The sequence below is a fragment of the Anabrus simplex genome, chromosome 5 (assembly GCF_040414725.1).
Source record: "Anabrus simplex isolate iqAnaSimp1 chromosome 5, ASM4041472v1, whole genome shotgun sequence".
In the NCBI taxonomy this organism is placed as follows: domain Eukaryota; kingdom Metazoa; phylum Arthropoda; class Insecta; order Orthoptera; family Tettigoniidae; genus Anabrus; species Anabrus simplex.
Genome location: NC_090269.1, coordinates 370,820,908 through 370,839,005, shown reverse-complemented (window position 1 = coordinate 370,839,005; position 18,098 = coordinate 370,820,908). Strand labels below are relative to the sequence as shown.

General features: G+C 40.0%; 1 protein-coding gene across 1 annotated transcript; it reads right to left on the bottom strand.

Moving 5' to 3' along the window:
• Nucleotides 1-1,121: 1,121 nt before the first annotated feature.
• Nucleotides 1,122-17,205, bottom strand: LOC136874930 (ejaculatory bulb-specific protein 3-like). Its single transcript, XM_067148642.2, has 2 exons — nt 17,010-17,205; nt 1,122-1,410 (listed from the first exon to the last, which is right to left on the bottom strand). Exons 1-2 carry the CDS (start codon nt 17,203-17,205, stop codon nt 1,214-1,216), a joined length of 393 nt encoding a protein of 130 aa, XP_067004743.2. The 3' UTR covers nt 1,122-1,213.
• Between the last annotated feature and the right edge of the window lie 893 nt (nt 17,206-18,098).

Below are 18,098 nucleotides of genomic sequence, written 5' to 3'. Positions count from 1 at the left end.
TAAGTTATTTCTCTTTTAGTAGCACCTCCGCTTCTCTTGGTATCCGATACAGAGTTCAGTAAACTTGTAGTTTTTGTAATGAATAATTGTTCGAAAATCAGAGTTAAAAGTAATAGATCATGAAAATTATATTCATCTTCTTCTTTATTTGTTTACCCTCCAGGGTCGGTTTTCTCTCGGACTCAGCGAGGGATCCCACCCCTACCGCTTCAATGTCGGGGGATACAACTGCGGAGGATGACCAGTACCTCACCCAGACAGCCTCACCTGCTATGCTGAACAGGGGCCTTGTGGATGGATGGGAAGATTGGAAGGGATAGACAAGGAAGAGGGAAGGAAGCGGCCGTGGCCTTCAGTTAGGTACCATCCCGGCATTTGTCTGGAGGAGAAGTTGGAGACCATGGAAAACCACTTCTAGGATGGTTGAGGTGTCAATCGAACCCACCTCTACGCAGCTGACCTCCCGAGGCTGAGTGGACCCCGTTCCAGCCCTCGTACCACCCTTCAAATTTCGTGGCAGAGCCGGGAATCGAACTCGGGCCTCCGGGGATGGCAGCTAATCACACTAACCACTACAACACAGAGGCGGACCTACAGTTTATTACTGGGCATAAATCTGTTTTTATTGCCCTCCGGCAGTCATTGATGACGATGACGATGATGATGGCGTGTGGCCTCCGGAGAGGCCTGGTGTAGGTCTTTTGATTTGACTCCCGTAGGTGACCTACGCGTCGTGATGAGGATGAAATAATGATGAAGACGGCACATACTCCCAGTCCCCGTGCCTGGGGAATTTACCACTTATGGTTAAAATTCTCCCGACCCTGCCGGGAATCGGACCCGGGGCCCCTGTGACCAAATGCCAGCACGCTAACCATTTAGCCCTGGATCCGGATATTCATTGATAAGAAGCTCTATCAAAGTACTAGACTAGATTACCTTAACAGTGAATGATATAGTCTAGAAAACAAGTTACTGCGGAATGAAAGTCTGATAAGAGAAGATTTTAGTGGCTGGTTGAAGATATGAATAAAACTGTCCACACTTAACAGTGTTGTGGATGTTCCGGCGTTCCCTTTAGGAGTAAGGTACGAGAAACACTGCAACTCTTCAGTGAAATTGTTTATTTTAGATGATGTATTTATTGGAAAACAAATAACAACTTCAAAATATACAAGAAAAATAAAAAAATTATCTCCATTGTGTAGTCATTCTATACGGTTATACCGTGCTTCCTGGCTTCTTCCTCGTACTTCTTGGTGTACTCTCCTGTGGGATCCCACTTGGCCTTCAGTTTCTTCCATCCCTCAGGATCGTTATGAATGATCCATTTGATTACCTTTTCTGCCTTCTCCTTCTGCTTTTCGGTACATTTCCTACATGCAGTGGCCAGAGCATCAGGAATGTCCTCTGGAACATAATATGAAACATTCAGCTCGGTTCCTTAAGGTCACAAGATCATCATTAACCACAATAGTTAGACTGCAGTTTCTAAAATAATCATGATGAATAACTCTGTCCCTATAATGATACTACAGCTCTCGAGAGCGGCGATCAGATGGATGTCATATTTACGGACTTTGAGAAAGCTTGCTACAAAATTAATCACTACATAATTTTAAATACATTAAATAAGTTAGAGTTCTCTCATTCATTTATATGTATCTTGTCTTCCCACTTGAGTGGAAGGAAACAGTATGTGTCCTATGGAAGATTTAATTCTAAAGAATACGTGGTAAAATCAAGAGTAATTCAAGGGTCTAATTTGGGCCTGTTATTATTTCTCGCATTTTAAAATTATCTACATGATCGAGTGATTTATTCTGATTGCCAACTATATGCTGATGACTTCAAAGTATTCAAAGCCATTTCAACCATTAGCGACTATGAACATCTCCAGTTAGACCTGAATAATATAACGGACTAGACAATAGAAAATGAATGATATCTAAACATTCCAAAATGTGTGTCCATGTCGTTCATCCTCCCTCTACACTTACAAGTTAGGGTGCGATGACCTGAGATCCGTGACAGAATGGAAAGACCTCGGAGTATTATTAGACCAGGAGCTGACCTTCACTCCTCAAGTTCAGAAGCTGGCCGCTGAAGCGTGTAGAATTTTTGGATTAGTATTAAGGAATGTGAAACCATTTAAAAACATAAAAACGTGTATTACGTTGTACAAATCCTTGGTCAGGCCAAAACTGGAATACGCGAGCGTGGCTCGGAGCCGCTGGTGCAAAATGCATGTGTGTCAACTTGAAAGAGTGCAAAAGAAATACTTGAAATATTTACATTTTAAAAGAACATTTCATTATCCTCAAATGGTTTCGTACAATGAACCTTAGTTAAGTTTAGAAATGGAGAGTTTAGAAGATCGAAGGCAGAAAGATGCGGCAAAGTTCATATATAAAATAATATATTCGCAAATTGACAATCCTGAGTTCCTTTCCCTCCTGAATTTCCATGTGCCACGCCCAAATTCAATATTTCATTTAACATCTCCAAATTAAAATGCTAGAACATCTTCCCATCAAAATTCGCCACTATATGGACTATGCAGTATTTATAACAATGCATCTCGGAAAAATAAGGCACTTGATTTCAGTACAAACATAACAATATTTTTAAAAGAATTCATGAAGCAAGAAAGGCCAAGTTATTGATCCCACAGTCAGAATGGAGCTTCACATCGCCCAGCCCTTATATTCCCGTTAATGTCATAATAAGCAATGTATTCTTCTTTAATAATGCTGTACAATATATACTGTGTTATTAATTGTTATTTATTGTGATACTTTTATGTATGTACTTAAACTTTGTTCTTATGGCAATGTAGAATGTCTAGTAGTTCAGTTTTTCAGTAAAGAGGATTAGTTCATGATTAGTTTAAAATAGATTTATGTTAGGCTAGGTAATATTAAATAACAATTATTTGTAATTTATCTGTGTATCACACAGAATACTGCTGTAAGTGGGATGAAAATCCTGTAGCAAGCAATAAATTAAATCTCTAATACAGTGTAATTATTTGGGCATGTCCATGTGAGCAAGGCAGTTTCCAAGTTTTTCACACACTGTAGTTAGTTGTTAAGAGGAAAATCTCACTTTCCAGTATTGAATAAGTTAATACAACTTTAAATTCTCAAGTCTGTCAGAAACAATACTTGTAAGACACATAACATTACAACATACCTGTAAAAGGAACACACAATAATAAGCAAAGAGTGGCATACTTCGTTCTATAAGAACATCCTCATATTCTATCATATCACTTATAACAATGCGTATTTATGTGCAATACTGTCCATGATTGCACCAAGTGAATTGGCCGCGCGGTTAAGGGCTCACAGCTGTGAGGTTGCATTCTGGAAACAGTGGGTTTGAATCCCACCGTCGGCAGCCCTGAAGATGGTTTTCCGTGGTTTCTCATTTTCACACCTGGCTGTACCTTAATTAAGGCCACCTTCCCAATCCTAGCCCTTTCCTATTCTTCCGTCACAGAAAACATTCGAAGTGTTAGTGCGAAGTTAAACAAGCAGCAAAAAGAAAAACAATCGTCTGGAGAAAATATCAGTCTTAAGAAGGAACTGAACACAGGCTTAGAATAAAGGTGAAATGAAGTAAAATTAAGATGAGGTGGAAGAAACTGTCCGTAAAAGAAAGTGGCAAATCTATACCAGGTGGTTCTCGAACGCCGTGCTTTCCACTTATAAATGCCCCACATGCACAAGTGATGAATGGGATATCTACCAACTGATTTCACAGGAGAACTACTGCCAGCGGGCAGGTTACGTCAGAATATAAAGAGATAAGAAACAGAGTGTCACTCGCAGCATGTTACTCAGCGCTGCCGGTCTAATGCACCCCTTGAATTAGTAAACATCGTTTTCGACCGCATAGTTCTAGGCTGGTGTATGGTACAGCCGCACTATATTTGCTGTCTCCATATCAGCAATGGCTAGTGTGTTCAGCAGCGACGAATACACAGACATTATTTTAGTCTGGACAATCTGGTCGGAATGCAACAGAAGCTCCAAACAGACGTATACCTTCTACACACGTACTTCAGTATTAGTATTAGCTGCGCGCCCGTAACCCCACGGACAGCTCGCACAGTACAATTACACAGATGTACGGTATGATTACGCAATTAAAAATAATTTAGTATTTGAATACACACTAAGAAACTAACAGACAATAAGGAGACTGCTAGACCGACGAATGTGTGCGGCAAGCGGTTGAATGATAACTCAGTTGCCACAACCTCGGCAATTAAATATGTACCCTTACTACCCTTCCTCACAGCACATGCAAAGTCTCCACTACTTGCCGTAGCGCTATACAATAAAGGAAAGTTTTAGCATATAAGACAACAAGGCGTGTACAAATAGCTTTCTTAAATTAATTCCTAGTTCCAGCTGGCTAAAGTAGAATAAAATATAATACTTACTCTACAGTCTTTGCTGAGCTTAGCTAGTGAGCAGACGGGCCTGGTAACGGTCTGGAAGTGCAGGAAAAGCAGTATGGGCGTAACAGTGCAGCAGTATAGGAGTGTGATAGGGCGATGGCACAACCGGGTCAAGTGGATCAAGACCGAGTGTAAATTAGGATTTAATAAAGGAATAGGACTGACAGAACTGTTGATGGCGGCAGCTATAGTGGCTACTCTATCAGTCAGCGGAGGCGTCGAGATGAACCCAGGCCCATTGACATGAGAGGAGATGGAGAAAATCAAGGAAGTTGTCCATGATGCTTCTCAGGCTGACGAGACCAAAGAAATCAGAGGATACACGCGCTAGAAGAACAAGTACAGGCACTTCAATGGTGAGACAGCAGAAGAACGGAGGAGGAGAAGAGAAGAAATATTATTATTTACAGACTGGATGAAACGGAAGGAGAATCTAAGATGGAATTGATGAGCTCAGTCTTTAAGCTAATGAGGGAGAAATTAGGCATTGATTGTACCGAGAGGGAGATAGATGATATGTATAGGATGGGAAAGAATAGGGGAAGACCTGTTAGAATTAAGTTTGTTTCCTTATTAATGGCAAGCCAAATTTTGAATAGTGCGAGGAACGTGTAGGGCAGCAGAATTTGTATAAAAAGGGATATGGACAGAAAAAGCCTCCAAGAGCAAAGAGTTCTAGAATTCCATTTACGACAAGCAAGAAAATCGAATCTACGGGCATTTATAAGAAGAAACCGCTTGCATGTGATAGGAGATACCTGGGCGAGAACGTTGACGGTCAGTGATCTGGGTGATATGTTTAAAGAACGAAGTAAGCGTTTGGGTCATCAGCGGAAGTGCGGTGCATGGTGCATGGTGTAGGAGTGATGACACAAGGGATTCCAGAGTATACGTGCGGTGCTGGTGTTGATAACCCTGGACAGGTGATTCAACGGTCTACGTCAGATCTTCCAGTGGAGTTAAATAACAGTGGGAGAATCGACGAGGCAAGCCGGATGTCAACAGCGACGCCACATGGAGGAACTGAGGATACTTCCAGGCGTAGAACAGTGAGTCTCAAGGACTTTTTTCAGAAGAAAGGGATGGGTTCAGGTAGCAGATTAAAAATCACAGAAGAACTGTCTGAGGAGGACATTATTTGCTCTCCGGAGGGGATTATAATGGAAGTGGAAAGATCTAGAATGACTGGAAGTAAATCAGGGAGTTTAGAACATAGAGGTAAAAAATAACTAAAGTTAAAGGTATCATGTGTTAATATTGAAGGAGTATGGAGCAAAATATGTAACGTAAACTTTAAAGAGCTAGTGGAAGAAATGGACATCTTTGGGCTGGTAGAAATTTTGGCTGATTACAAGAAAGACTTAAAGATAGAAGGGTGTATCGTATGGAGTCAATTTGAATCAAGGAGATCCAATAGAGGAAGGATATCGGGCGGAATTTCAGTGGTAATTAAAAACAACTTGAAAGATAGAATACAGCTCTTAGAATCTGAGTTTAAGGAATTAATCTGGATAAGAATATTAGATAGGGTCAATTGGAGGAATGAAATATGTATAGCTTTTATATATAATCCACCTTGGAGCTCCCCATTTGCGCATAATGTATTTTTTGAGAATTTAGAGACAGAAATTAGACGAATGAGAAGTACGTATGATCAGGCAAACATTATTATTATTATGGGCGATCTTAACGCGAGGATAGAGAACAAGAAGCCAGTTTACAGCCAACTTGAGGACGGGGTATTAGTAGTTAATAGAAATAGCCAGGATAAAGAATGTAACAATTGGAGAATATTTACTCTACAAAGGGAAGGACTGTCCCTCCTCACCCCAGCCCCTAACCGCCGCTACTGTTTGTAGACACGACAAAGATGCAGTAAATGAAATCTAATAACTTATTAATTTATACACGTGTAGACATTCAACTCGATAAAACAAAAACTAATACTGTTCGGCGAAATATGTGTGTGTAGAAGGCGTACGTCTGTTTGGAGCTTCTGTTGCACTCCGACCAGGTTGTCCAGCTTAAAATAATGTCTGTGTATTCACCGCTGCTGATCATACTAGCCATTGTCGATATGCAGACAGCAAATATAGTACGGCTATACCATACACCAGCCTAGAACTATGCGGTCGAAAACGATGTTTACTAATGCAAGGGGTGCATTATACCGGTAGCGCTGCGTAACATGCTGCGAGTGACACTCCGTTTCTTATCTCTTCATATTCTGACGTAACCTGCTCGCTGGCAGTACTTCCCCTGAGAAAATCAGTTGGCAGATATCCCGTTCATCACTTGTGCATGCGGGCCATTTATAAGTAGAAAGTACGGCGTTCGAGATCCACCTGGTATACATCAAATAAGAGTTTTGTCTGTACATTGATCAGAATTTAAAAAAGGATGGTATTTCTGTATCGGTCGTGTCCACAGTAACAAGGAAACGCACTTTTTAATTTTCCGTAATTTCTGTCTGTCTGTCTATCTGTCTGTATCCATGTATGTGTGTATGTACGTACACGCATCACGAGAAAACGGCTGAAGTGAATTTAATGATAATCGGTATGTAGTGTCCGGAAATAAGTCACTACAATCTAGGCCATAAATAATTTCATTCATGTTGAGAGAAATGGTAGTTTAGGGGAAGGCCTAAATTAAAATTCTCAAATTTGTATGTTATTAGTGGTCCTATCTTAATGAAAATCGATATGCAAAGTCGGGAAATAAGTCGCCACAATCTAGGCCATAAATAGTAGTATTCACGCTGAATGAAATGGTAGTTTAGGAGAAGGACTAAATTTAAATTCTCAAATTTGTGTGTTATTAGCGGGCCTGTTTTAATTAAAATCGATGTGCAAAGTCGGGAAATAAGTCGATACAATCTAGCCATAAAGAATTTTATTCACGCTGAGTGAAATGGTAGTTTAGGAGAAGGCCTCAAATTTAATTCTCAAACATTTGTGTTATTAGTGGTCTTATCGACCATACTACATTACTGAAGTTATATATTTTTCAATTTCCGATCATTTATGCCTTATGCGTTTTTATCGGACCGGCTATGATAACAGAGATATTCATGAATTTGTATTTTTGTTGCTAAGTCCATATTAGCTCCAAGTCATGAGAAAGTGGGTAAACAGAATTTAATGAAAATCGTTATGTAAAGTCGGGGAATAAGGAACTACAGTCTATGCTAAAAGTAATCTCATAAGATGCCCTAATACTACAGAGTCGAAAGAAAAATAAATGTGAAGACCTACAATACAGAAAGCTCATAACATTGAATAACAATAACATTACATTGACCATTGTTGTGATGTGCTTTGTGTCTTCTGTTGCCAGTTATATCCGATGGATGGGATTACTGCTGTATACCAAGTACAGTGACTCTATATATACAGTGTGGCCAAGTCCAGTCAAGCCGCCATGTTTTAGCCAAGTACACAATCAGCTGATAGAGGAAGGAGAGTGGTATTATTATTGTTTCAATAAAGAATTGACTAGTTCAATGTTTTAAGATGTTATTTATTTTTCTTATACAATGTGTGTATAGGTATATCAGTATTTGTTTGAGAGTCTGACTTCCTGACGTAAGACTTCAATATTTAGATTTTACATGGTATACAAGTCACATTTAAGAGGTTAGAAATTCTGTATTGGTAGCTAGGCCTATAATTATAACATGTGACATAAAATAGTGCAGTCATTGTCTTGAATAATGTACGTGATGACTATAAAGTTAGCCTACATTTAAAGTTAAAATAAAATAACATTACCATATTCCAGATTGCATCGTTCTGCATACAAAACATACAACGCAGTATCATCAAACTAAACATAGAAATGTACCTTTTTACGTATGGCTTATCGGTATAGTTGCCTTTGCTGGCAGGACATAGTGTTTACAGTGTACTAAGTCTTCTGGTATAGGCTAGAGCAATTTTGTTACTTTCATTGATCTGTCTCTGTCTTATCCTTGGCTTAGACAATATGAAAGTGACTGAGGTATGAGCGATGCCAGTAATGCCATTCCTTATGCAGCCAGTCCCTGCTATGAATGGTGTGAAAATGTTGCTCATAGGGTCGATTGGTGCATGCATTTCAGTGGGCTTGGCAAACTGATGTGTAATAGCAACTTCTGACTCGGTGAGGAAGTCAACGGGAAACTACCTCACGCCTCATTTCCCTAGTACACCTCTTCAGTAATGCCTAGGCCATCTGTGTTGAACTAGTAAAGTTAACATGAAATACTGTACCATTTTATAGTCCTTACTGTTATTACCGTTAAATTACCTTCTTTCATACTGCTCTTCCCGCAACTGAGGGGTTGTGGGTGCGAACTGCGTCACATGTGTGTATATGTGTGTTTTTGTCCCTGTTTAACGGCCGGATGCCCTCCCTGACGCCAATATTATATGGAGGGATGTAATCACTATTGCGTGTTTCTGCCATGGTTTGTAGTGTGGTTTGTTGTCTGAGTATGCAGAGAAGCCCGAGCTACTACAATCTCCGACCCGGCTGGGAATAGATCTCGGGACCTTCTGAACCGAAGGGAGTACGCTGACCATTTAGCCACGTAGTCGGACTTATTTTTTTGCTAGTTGCTTTACGTCGCACCGACACAGATAGGTCTTATGGCGACGATGGGACAGGGAAGGCCTAGGAATGGGAATGAAGCGGCCGTAGCCTTAGCCCCAGCATTTGCCGGGTGTTAAAATGGGAAACCACGGAAAACCATCTTCAGGGCTGCCAACAGTGGGATTCGAACCCTCTATCTCCCGGATGCGAGCTCACAGCTGTGCGCTCCTAACCGCACGGCCAACTCGCCCGGTCGTAGTCGGACTATTGTTATCATTATTATGTATGAGAAAACTTAATGCTATGCGGCACTTATAACCACGTCCTTTAAGGCTCGTATTCATGAACCAGACTTTGACTTTGACTTTGACTTCACTTAGTTGAGTTTCGTGGAAGTCTGTTTCATAGACGCAACTTTTACAAAATAGACTCTGGCGTAAGTAGTCTTTGGTAAGTTACGATGTGAAGAATTAGATATGAAGTTGGCAATGAAAACAGTGGAAGAGCAGTGCAGCGTCTTGCGTCACTCAAGGTTGTTTTCTTAATAAAGCAGTAGAAGAAGAAGCAAGTCAGCTGTTTCCTGCGTTATAGATTGCATTGGAGTCTAAATTCAATACAGTTAAATTTATACTTCTCGGCGATGGATGGAAAGAAAAAATTGCCAGCCTTCAACAACTATGAAAGGGAAGTGTTATTAGAACTAGTGAAAGAGAAGAAAAATATAGTCGAAAACAAAAAGACATGCAGTGTTAATACGAGGGAAAAATTAAAAGCGTGGGAGGATATTAGTGTAAAAGTTTGTAGCGTAGCTAACACAAGCAAGATAAGTGGAGAGCAGTTAAAAAAGTGTTGAAACAATATTAAATTTAGATCTAGGCAACGCAAAATGGAGCAAAGAAAGGAGAGTATTGCAACTGGTGAAGGCCCTAGTGCAAAAGGTGACAAGGATGACTGTTTTCTGGCAATGGTGGAAAGTGTAGTACCTCACCTTAATCTGAGGATTCCGAGTGAGTTTGACAGTGATGGATTCATGGGTGAAGAGGAGACGGAAGAGGAGGTGTTGTATGATGAAGTCACTGAAGTACTGGAAACATCCGGAGCTGAGAGTGGGCCTACATTACTGGCAAAATCATCAGCCGAAAAGGAAGCCACAGAAATAAGAAAGAGTAGGTTTGTCCAAATGTGTGAATAGACCACGAACTGAGGCAGTGTCGTATCGGCAAGCCAGGAGGGAACTTGATGTAGAGCAGATGAAAGAGCTTCACAAACGAAAGATTCAGCAGGAGAAGGAGTTCCATGCAGCGAGGATGAAGTACCAAGAGGAGGTGCATAAGTTGACCATTATGCAGATGAATGAACTCCATCAATTAAAAACTAAATACAACTAATAATGTATATATATATATATATATATATATATTAACCTAACCTGAAATGACTAACATTAATGAACACACTATTATTATTATATAAATGAGCACAATTATCATAAAATAGAATTTAGAGCATTAATAAAGCAATTTTATGAAGCAAATGATATTACATAATTGTGGTAATGCATTTATGAAAGGGTAATGTTGTTATTTTAGATGCCACATAACACTTTTAGTTAAAATATCGTTCTATGATGCGTCTTCTGGCTACAGCTCCCAACATTTGGGGTGTAGGTCGGTCATGATGTTCACCACCGTCATTCCCTTCATCAGGTTCTTCCAGGAGACCACGATCTGCAGCAATGTTATGAAGTACAACGGTAGCCACAATGACCGGAGGTATGTTTTTTAATTTCAATGTAAACTTTCTTGATAAACACTGAAATGTTTTCTTCCAGCTTCCGAATGTTCTCTCTACTACGTTTCTTCAGCTGGTGTTTGAGGATTAATAAGGGGTGTCATCAAGAATGGCCTGCAAGCGTAACCGCTATCTCAACGTCGCTGTCCCGTTTCAAATTGTAAACAAAACCTGCTGTTGTTGAAAATTATATTATCATGTGTAGAACCCGGCCAACCCGTCACGAAATCAGTAAACTTCATCTCGTGGTTGACTATGCCCTTACAATTCAAACTAAAATGTCCTTTCCTATTAAGGAAAACCTCAGCATGGTTGCCACCTGGACTTATTATTGGTACATGGGTGCAATCAATAGCTCCAACCACTCCAGGGAATCGGGATCTTTCATACACACGACGGGCATTATTTCGACATTCAGCTTCATTTGGGAACGAAACAAACTGTGGTCTCTTTCGGGCAATCAGGATCGATATTCTTCTGATTATTCTACATACTGAGGGCTGGCTTACTCCTCGTAAATTTGGAAGTTACTTGAAAACCATGGAAGTGCGAAAGGCTATTGCAATTACCATTAGAATGCATTAATATGTACTGATAATCCCTTAACCTAACTAGATAGCACAATGAGTAGAAAGTGCAAAAACTTTGCACTACAGTAACAACAATTTTGCTGTAACCCGTAGCATAATATCTTAACGAAATTAGCAACTGTATTATTGGAGGTATGGGTGATCCTCGATTATTATATTTCTGTAATTCGTTTTCAAATATCGTTAGTACATCTAATACTGTAGGTTTGTCGAATCTATATCGTTTTCTGAACTCATTTTCTGTATAAAATTCAACTGGGTTCTGTGCATCTCTCATAATACGCCGAGGATTAGGCACAAGGTACTAAATAATTTCCTGGATTTCTTCAACTTCGTCTACAAAATTAACTACATCAGCAATATCTGCCATTTTATTATTTTTCTTATCTCAGAGTCTACTTAAGTACGGAACACCGGCGACTTGGAAGTAAGTCGCCATTTAAGTTTACTTACCTCCAAGTAGCGATTATGAAATGGCAATGGCGACTTACCGCCTTCTAAGTCTAAGCCTAAGTCAAAATCTCGTCCATGAATACGACCCTAAGAGATGAATAGGCATAAAAGCTTGAATTATTCAAAAATATATCAATCATGATATCTCATAGGGTGAAAATTAACGAGATATTAATGGTCGGGAGCGTCCTTTCCTGTAACTTTTGTTATGAACAGGTTCAAGATAAAATATATATATTTTGGGGTCATATTTGGAAATTCGTGAAAAAAGATGTATAACTTTGAACATCTGTTAGTTTTACTTACACCTAAAAATCGCACAAAACGTAAAAAGGTCGTAAATTATATTCTAAATAACTTTCGTTATGTACAGATTTTCGATACGGCGAATGTTAACGGAAAAATTTGACATTTACTGTCCTGGCCTCTATAAAATTTCTAATCCATTTTGTTATTATTGTTATCATTGCTTGAGGTAACTCTACTCGTTGCTGGAAACGTCTTATAACATGCTACTTTCAGAGCTGAAGACAAGCTTGTCCAATTTCGCTTTAAGACTCTTTCCGGACCTGTTTCTGCATCAATAAGCACAAGAGCCTGGCATAATTTTCTTCAAAACTCAGATTTCAGAAATACGTAAATTCACACACATTAATTAATTAATTTCGTGTGGCTATTTCTAGCCGAGTGCAGCCCTTGTAAGGCAGACCCTCCGTTGAGGGTGGGCGGCATCTGCCATGTGTAGGTAACTGCGTGTTATTGTGTTGGAGGATAGTGTTATGTGTGGTGTGTGAGTTGCAGGGATATTGGGGACAGCACAAACACCTAGCCCGCGGGCCACTGGAGTTAACCAATGAAGGTTAAAATCCCCGACCCGGCCGGGAATCGAACCCGGGTCCCTCTGAACCGAAGGCCAGTACGCTGACCATTCAGCCAACGAGTCGGAGATTTCAAAACTAATAATACTAAATAACCTCCCATGTTTAATGAAAACATATTTTCGGTAGTATTAAAGTTAAAACAGGTAGCCTGCACTTCGCTGAAATTGATAAAGGTTGATCCTACACTGTGCGGAAAGCATACGTTTAAATCAGCCGACGGGACATTTGGCTAAAACATGGCGGATTCAGTCAGAATGAAGCACTCGTTGGCCACACTGTGCATATAGACACACTGTAAAACCATTTTTTTTTAATTTGCTTTGCGTCGCTCCGATACAGATAGGTATTATGCCGACAATGGGATAGGAAAGGGCTAGCAGTAGAAAGGAAACGGCCCCAGCGATAATTACGGTACAACCCCATCATTTGACTGGTGTGAAAATGGGAGACCACGAAAAACCACCTGCAGGGCTGTCGACAGTGATTTTCGAACCCACTACCTCCTGGATGCAAACTCAAAGCTGCGCGCCCCTAATCGCACGGCCAACTTGCCCTGTTGTACCGCGTATAACAGCCTGCTTGAATATTGGCGGGAAGTAGCTGGGGAGTTAGATAACTTTTCTCTTAAGCATGCCATTCCTCTGGTTCATAAATTTTATGATACTACTGGCACGTAACAAACTGGTTCATCATAGCTTTCGAGCTATTCAATCCCTTCCCTGAGGCACTGATTGGAATGAGCAGTGACAGAGGCAGAGGAGTGTTCACGGCTGTCTGCGGCCTGGTCATTCCAGCACTGGAGGTTTAGATTGTTAGATCGGCATCGCAGTAGTGTTCGTTAAAAGTGAGAAAATGTGCTGTTTCTCATTTGAGCGAGTATTTTATATGATAACATTGCTTTTCATCCCTATATTCCTACTGACGTTATTTTAATGGCCTAAGTTAACAGTAGTTAGAGAAACCACAACGACAGTCTTTCTGAGAATCACGGGTACGGGTACATCAACTAGTATTTACTAAAAGAATGGCCTTTCTCACCCGGTAAGAAAGAGTTCAGCCCATTTAAAACTACATTATTTTATTGTCACTATATCCTGGATATCAGTATACAAAAGAGCCTCTGACGGTTTAAACAGCGTTGTCACTGCCCTTATGTACTTAATCGGAGTATAACTGGTTATTTGTTTTTTTGATGCTATGGAGGTACCCAATTAGGTTATATGATATATGGGATTTAAACTTTAAATACATCAAACAAAAATAAAAACAATAGCAACATTAATAGCAAGAAGAAAGAAAAGAAGAAAACCAATATGCAGAACACAGTTCAAAATTATTGCCACAAATGAAAATCATAATATAGGCTATAGATTAGCCACAGAAAAATACTGAAAAAGTTAGAAAAAGGACACAAAAAACAAGAACTTGTGAGTACCTAGCATTCCAGCAAAAAGGAATTTAATGACGATTATGATTTAGTAAAGAAAATTTATTTGCTTATTGGACAATTTAGCGCCAGCAAATAAATGAACATGAGCACCAACTGAATTATAAACCGATAATGTTTTAACTAGTGATGAATTAGATTGATGAACTCTTCTATATCTTGGGATATACTCGCTGTTGTAATGTTACTTGTGGTACATGAAAAGGGATGAAACTAAATAACTATTGACGGTCAATATTCCATTCAAAATTTTCCTCAATATCTGTAACGAAATTAATTTATTCCTGTTTTTCAAAGACGTGAAATTGAACACATTTCTTAACTACTGGGTTGAAATGTCAAATGGACAAAGTACATCAAAGGTTTTATGATACAAATATCTTGAAAATCTATTTTGTACAGTCTCAATGTGACGTATCAGGTCCTTACAAAGGTCCTTACATAAGCTGAATGGTCTGAAGTACAGGTTTATAACAGAAGAAGACAGTACCTTATACCTTCAAATGATCAGAAGCCTTTGCTGGGACTAAAAAGCGTCTAACGTCTGGGAAATGCTTCACAAAAACTGTGTACTTCAACAACGATAATTTTGTTTTAATTTATGCTGTGAGGAATTTTTCAGGTTTGATTGGCAAAATAATTAATGATTTTAAATTAAAGTTTATAATAGACCAAAAATTGCAAATTTTTTCATGTGTTGAAACATGTACGTATTAGAATTTCTCATCATCATCATCATCATAATCATCTGTTTACCCTCCAGGTTCGGTTTTTCCCTCGGACTTCGCGAGGGATCCCACCTCTACCGCCTCAAGGGCAGTGTCCTGGAGCTTCAGACTCTTGGTCGGAGGATACAACTGGGGAGTATGACCAGTACCTCGCCCAGGCGGCCTCACCTGCTATGCTGAACAGGGGCCTTGGTGGGGGATGGGAAGATTGGAAGGGATAGGCAAGGAAGAGGAAAGGAAGCGGCCGTGGCCTTAAGTTAGGTACCATCCCGGCATTCGCCTGGAGGAGAAGTGGGAAACCACGGAAAACCACTTCCAGGATGGCTGAGGTGGGAATCGAACCCACCTCTACTCAGTTGACCTCCCGAGGCTGAGTGGACCCCGTTCCAGCCCTCGTACCACTTTTCAAATTTCGTGGCAGAGCCGGGAATCGAACCCGGGCCTCCGGGGGTGGCAGCTAATCACGCTAACCACTACACCACAGAGGCGGACATTAGAATTTCTTTGAGATGTAATTTTTCTGGGCGTACTCAATAAAAGCCATACGTGCTCAAAAAAAGTAGAAAATACACAGGAATGAATGTAATGATACAAAAATATCTCTAGATAGATATAATTCGGCTCGCAAAGAAAGGGGCAATTGATCGAGTTGTAGAGAAGAGTGATATTTGGCAAAACTTGATTAGAAAAGGGGACATGTTGAAGATAATTGTCAGAACTCGAAGAATCGTTAATTTACCTTAAGGTGACACTACTACTAGGTAGAGACCATCATTTGAGTAACAAGGAGGTTATAGGTTGTTAATCATAGCCACCTTATTTCGTAAGGAATGTCACCCACATGAAAGTTGTACTTATAAGACTGTTATAAACATTGGCCGGGAATCAAACAACCTTCCTTTTGGTAAACAATGAGAAACCATGTCATTCGACTAACACGTCCTCTACGTATAGGCGATACGATTTTAATAGTGTAATAATAATAATAATAATAATAATAATAATAATAATAATAATAATAATAATAATAATAATAATAATGTCAGCCGGGCTGAGTGTCTCAGACGGTTAAGGCGCTGGCCTTCTGACCTCAACGTGGCAGGTTCGATCCTGGCTCAGACCGGTGGTATTTGAAGGTCCTCAAATACGTCAGCCTCGTGTCGGTAGATTTACTGGCACGTAAAAGAACTCCCGCGGGACTAAATTCCGGCACCTCGGCGTCTCCGAAGTCCAAAAAGTAGTTGGTGGGACGTAAAACAAATAACATTATTATTATTATTTATAATGTCAGTAAGTAAACTCCTGTCCTCATACCGAAGTGGTGCAATTTTGATGGACACCCCCAATGGTGGTGAGCTGCATGTACCATATACCAGCCCTCCTACCATTCTTAAATTTCTTGGAATACCGGGGATCGAACCCGAGCCAGCGAGGACAACAGCTAATAACACCAACCGTTACGCTACGGAGGCGGACATAATAATAATAATAATAATAATAATAATAATAATAATAATAATAATAATAATAATAATAATAATAATAATAATGGCGTGTGGCCTGTTTGGTGCAGGTCTTGTGAGTTGACGCCCTAAAGGCTATCTGCTGTCTGTGAGGATCAGAACATACCTGAGATGAATTATTATGTTGAAGACAGCACAAACCCTCAGCTGATGAATTAACCAATGAAAGTTGAAATCTCCAACCCGGTCAGAATAGAAACAGGGAACTCTTGGATCAAAGGCTAAAACGCTAACAATTTAGCCGTGCAGCCGAACATATTATTGGACGTTAAGTCCCATAAGTAAGTTTCTACGGTTTTGAGAACCGTGGAGTTGTCGGAAATTTGCACCGAAAGGTTTTTTTTGCGTATCGATAAACCAACTGACATGAAGCTGACGTATTTTAGAACGTTCAAATAGTACTGAACTGAGACGGAATCGAACCCGACAACTTGGATCGGAAGGCAACCAGTCGAACGTCTGAGCCACTCAGCCCAGCAGAATGGCAACTGCAGGGTCAGGACAGCTTGACAGGGAGTAGTAACAGAATATGCAAGTTCTAAGTACTTACTTTTGAGTTCCTTGCCTTCAGGCGTGCAGCCCTTGTCATCGTCAGCTGTCATACACTCGAAATACGCCTTCCTCAACGGATCATTCCTGAAAATCTCGTCCACGTCGATGTTGTCCCACTTTGTGGTGTAGGTGTCCTCAGCCAGGACGACAGCCACGGTGGCGAGGAGGACGCACAGTGCCAGTACTCGGTTCATGGTGAAGAGCACTATGATTCTACCTCAACTCCGCACACTTATATAGCACATGGTTCGTACTGATATAAAAGAAACGTGGGAAAAAAATCCCCGAAGCATTGCTTCTAGGAATCAAGGTAACAACAATGTAGATTTCTGTTTGTTTTATTTTAGCTGCTACAAGGAACATAATAAATGCGGCATGGTTTATAGCTGAAGTCTTGCCTAACTAGAAAGAAAACAATAATAACAATGCAGTTTCATGCCTAGCGGCCCTGGTTGACTACATCTCCATCAAGCATTTCAAGGTTTGAAGGACTGGAAAAGACTTACAGAGTGGGAGTTCACAGTTACTTCTCTTCTAGTCTATATATATATATAAAAGAACATGTACTGACTGACTGACTGACTGACTGACTGACTGACTGACTGACTGACTGACTGACTGACTGACTGACTGACTCATCACCTTCGCAAGCCAAAACTACTGGAGGTGACGAAATGAAATTTCGAGGACACATTTATATTACAATGTACTGTAGGTGCTCGCTAAGGGAGGATTTTTGGATATTCCGTCGCTAAGGGGGTGAAAAGGGGGCTGAATTTTTAAAATGAGTGTATCTATATCTCAAAACTTTAAAAGTTTGCAGATGTAAAAATTGGTAGTGAGAATCTCCTTTAAAAATAAGAAAACACGTATTTTTTTGTTTTTGGAAAATCCCACTAGGAGGGGTGAAAAGGGGTTGAATGGCTTTAATGAGGATTCTTATATCTCAGAAACTGAAGATATTACAGACCCGAAAATAGGTATTTGGAATCCCTTTTAAAAATAAAGAAACACGTATTTTATTGTTTTCCAAAAATCCAATTAATGGAGGTTAAACAGCAGTGACAAATGGGGTGAATTTTCTGAA

Excerpts from the sequence above, each read along its gene's own strand:
- LOC136874930 (XM_067148642.2), bottom strand. The coding sequence starts at position 17,205 with ATGAACCGAGTACTGGCACTGTGCGTCCTCCTCGCCACCGTGGCTGTC. Across the intron at positions 1,411-17,009 it reads TGAAGGCAAGGAACTCAAAA|AGGACATTCCTGATGCTCTG; the intron begins GTAAGTACTTAG and ends ATTATGTTCCAG.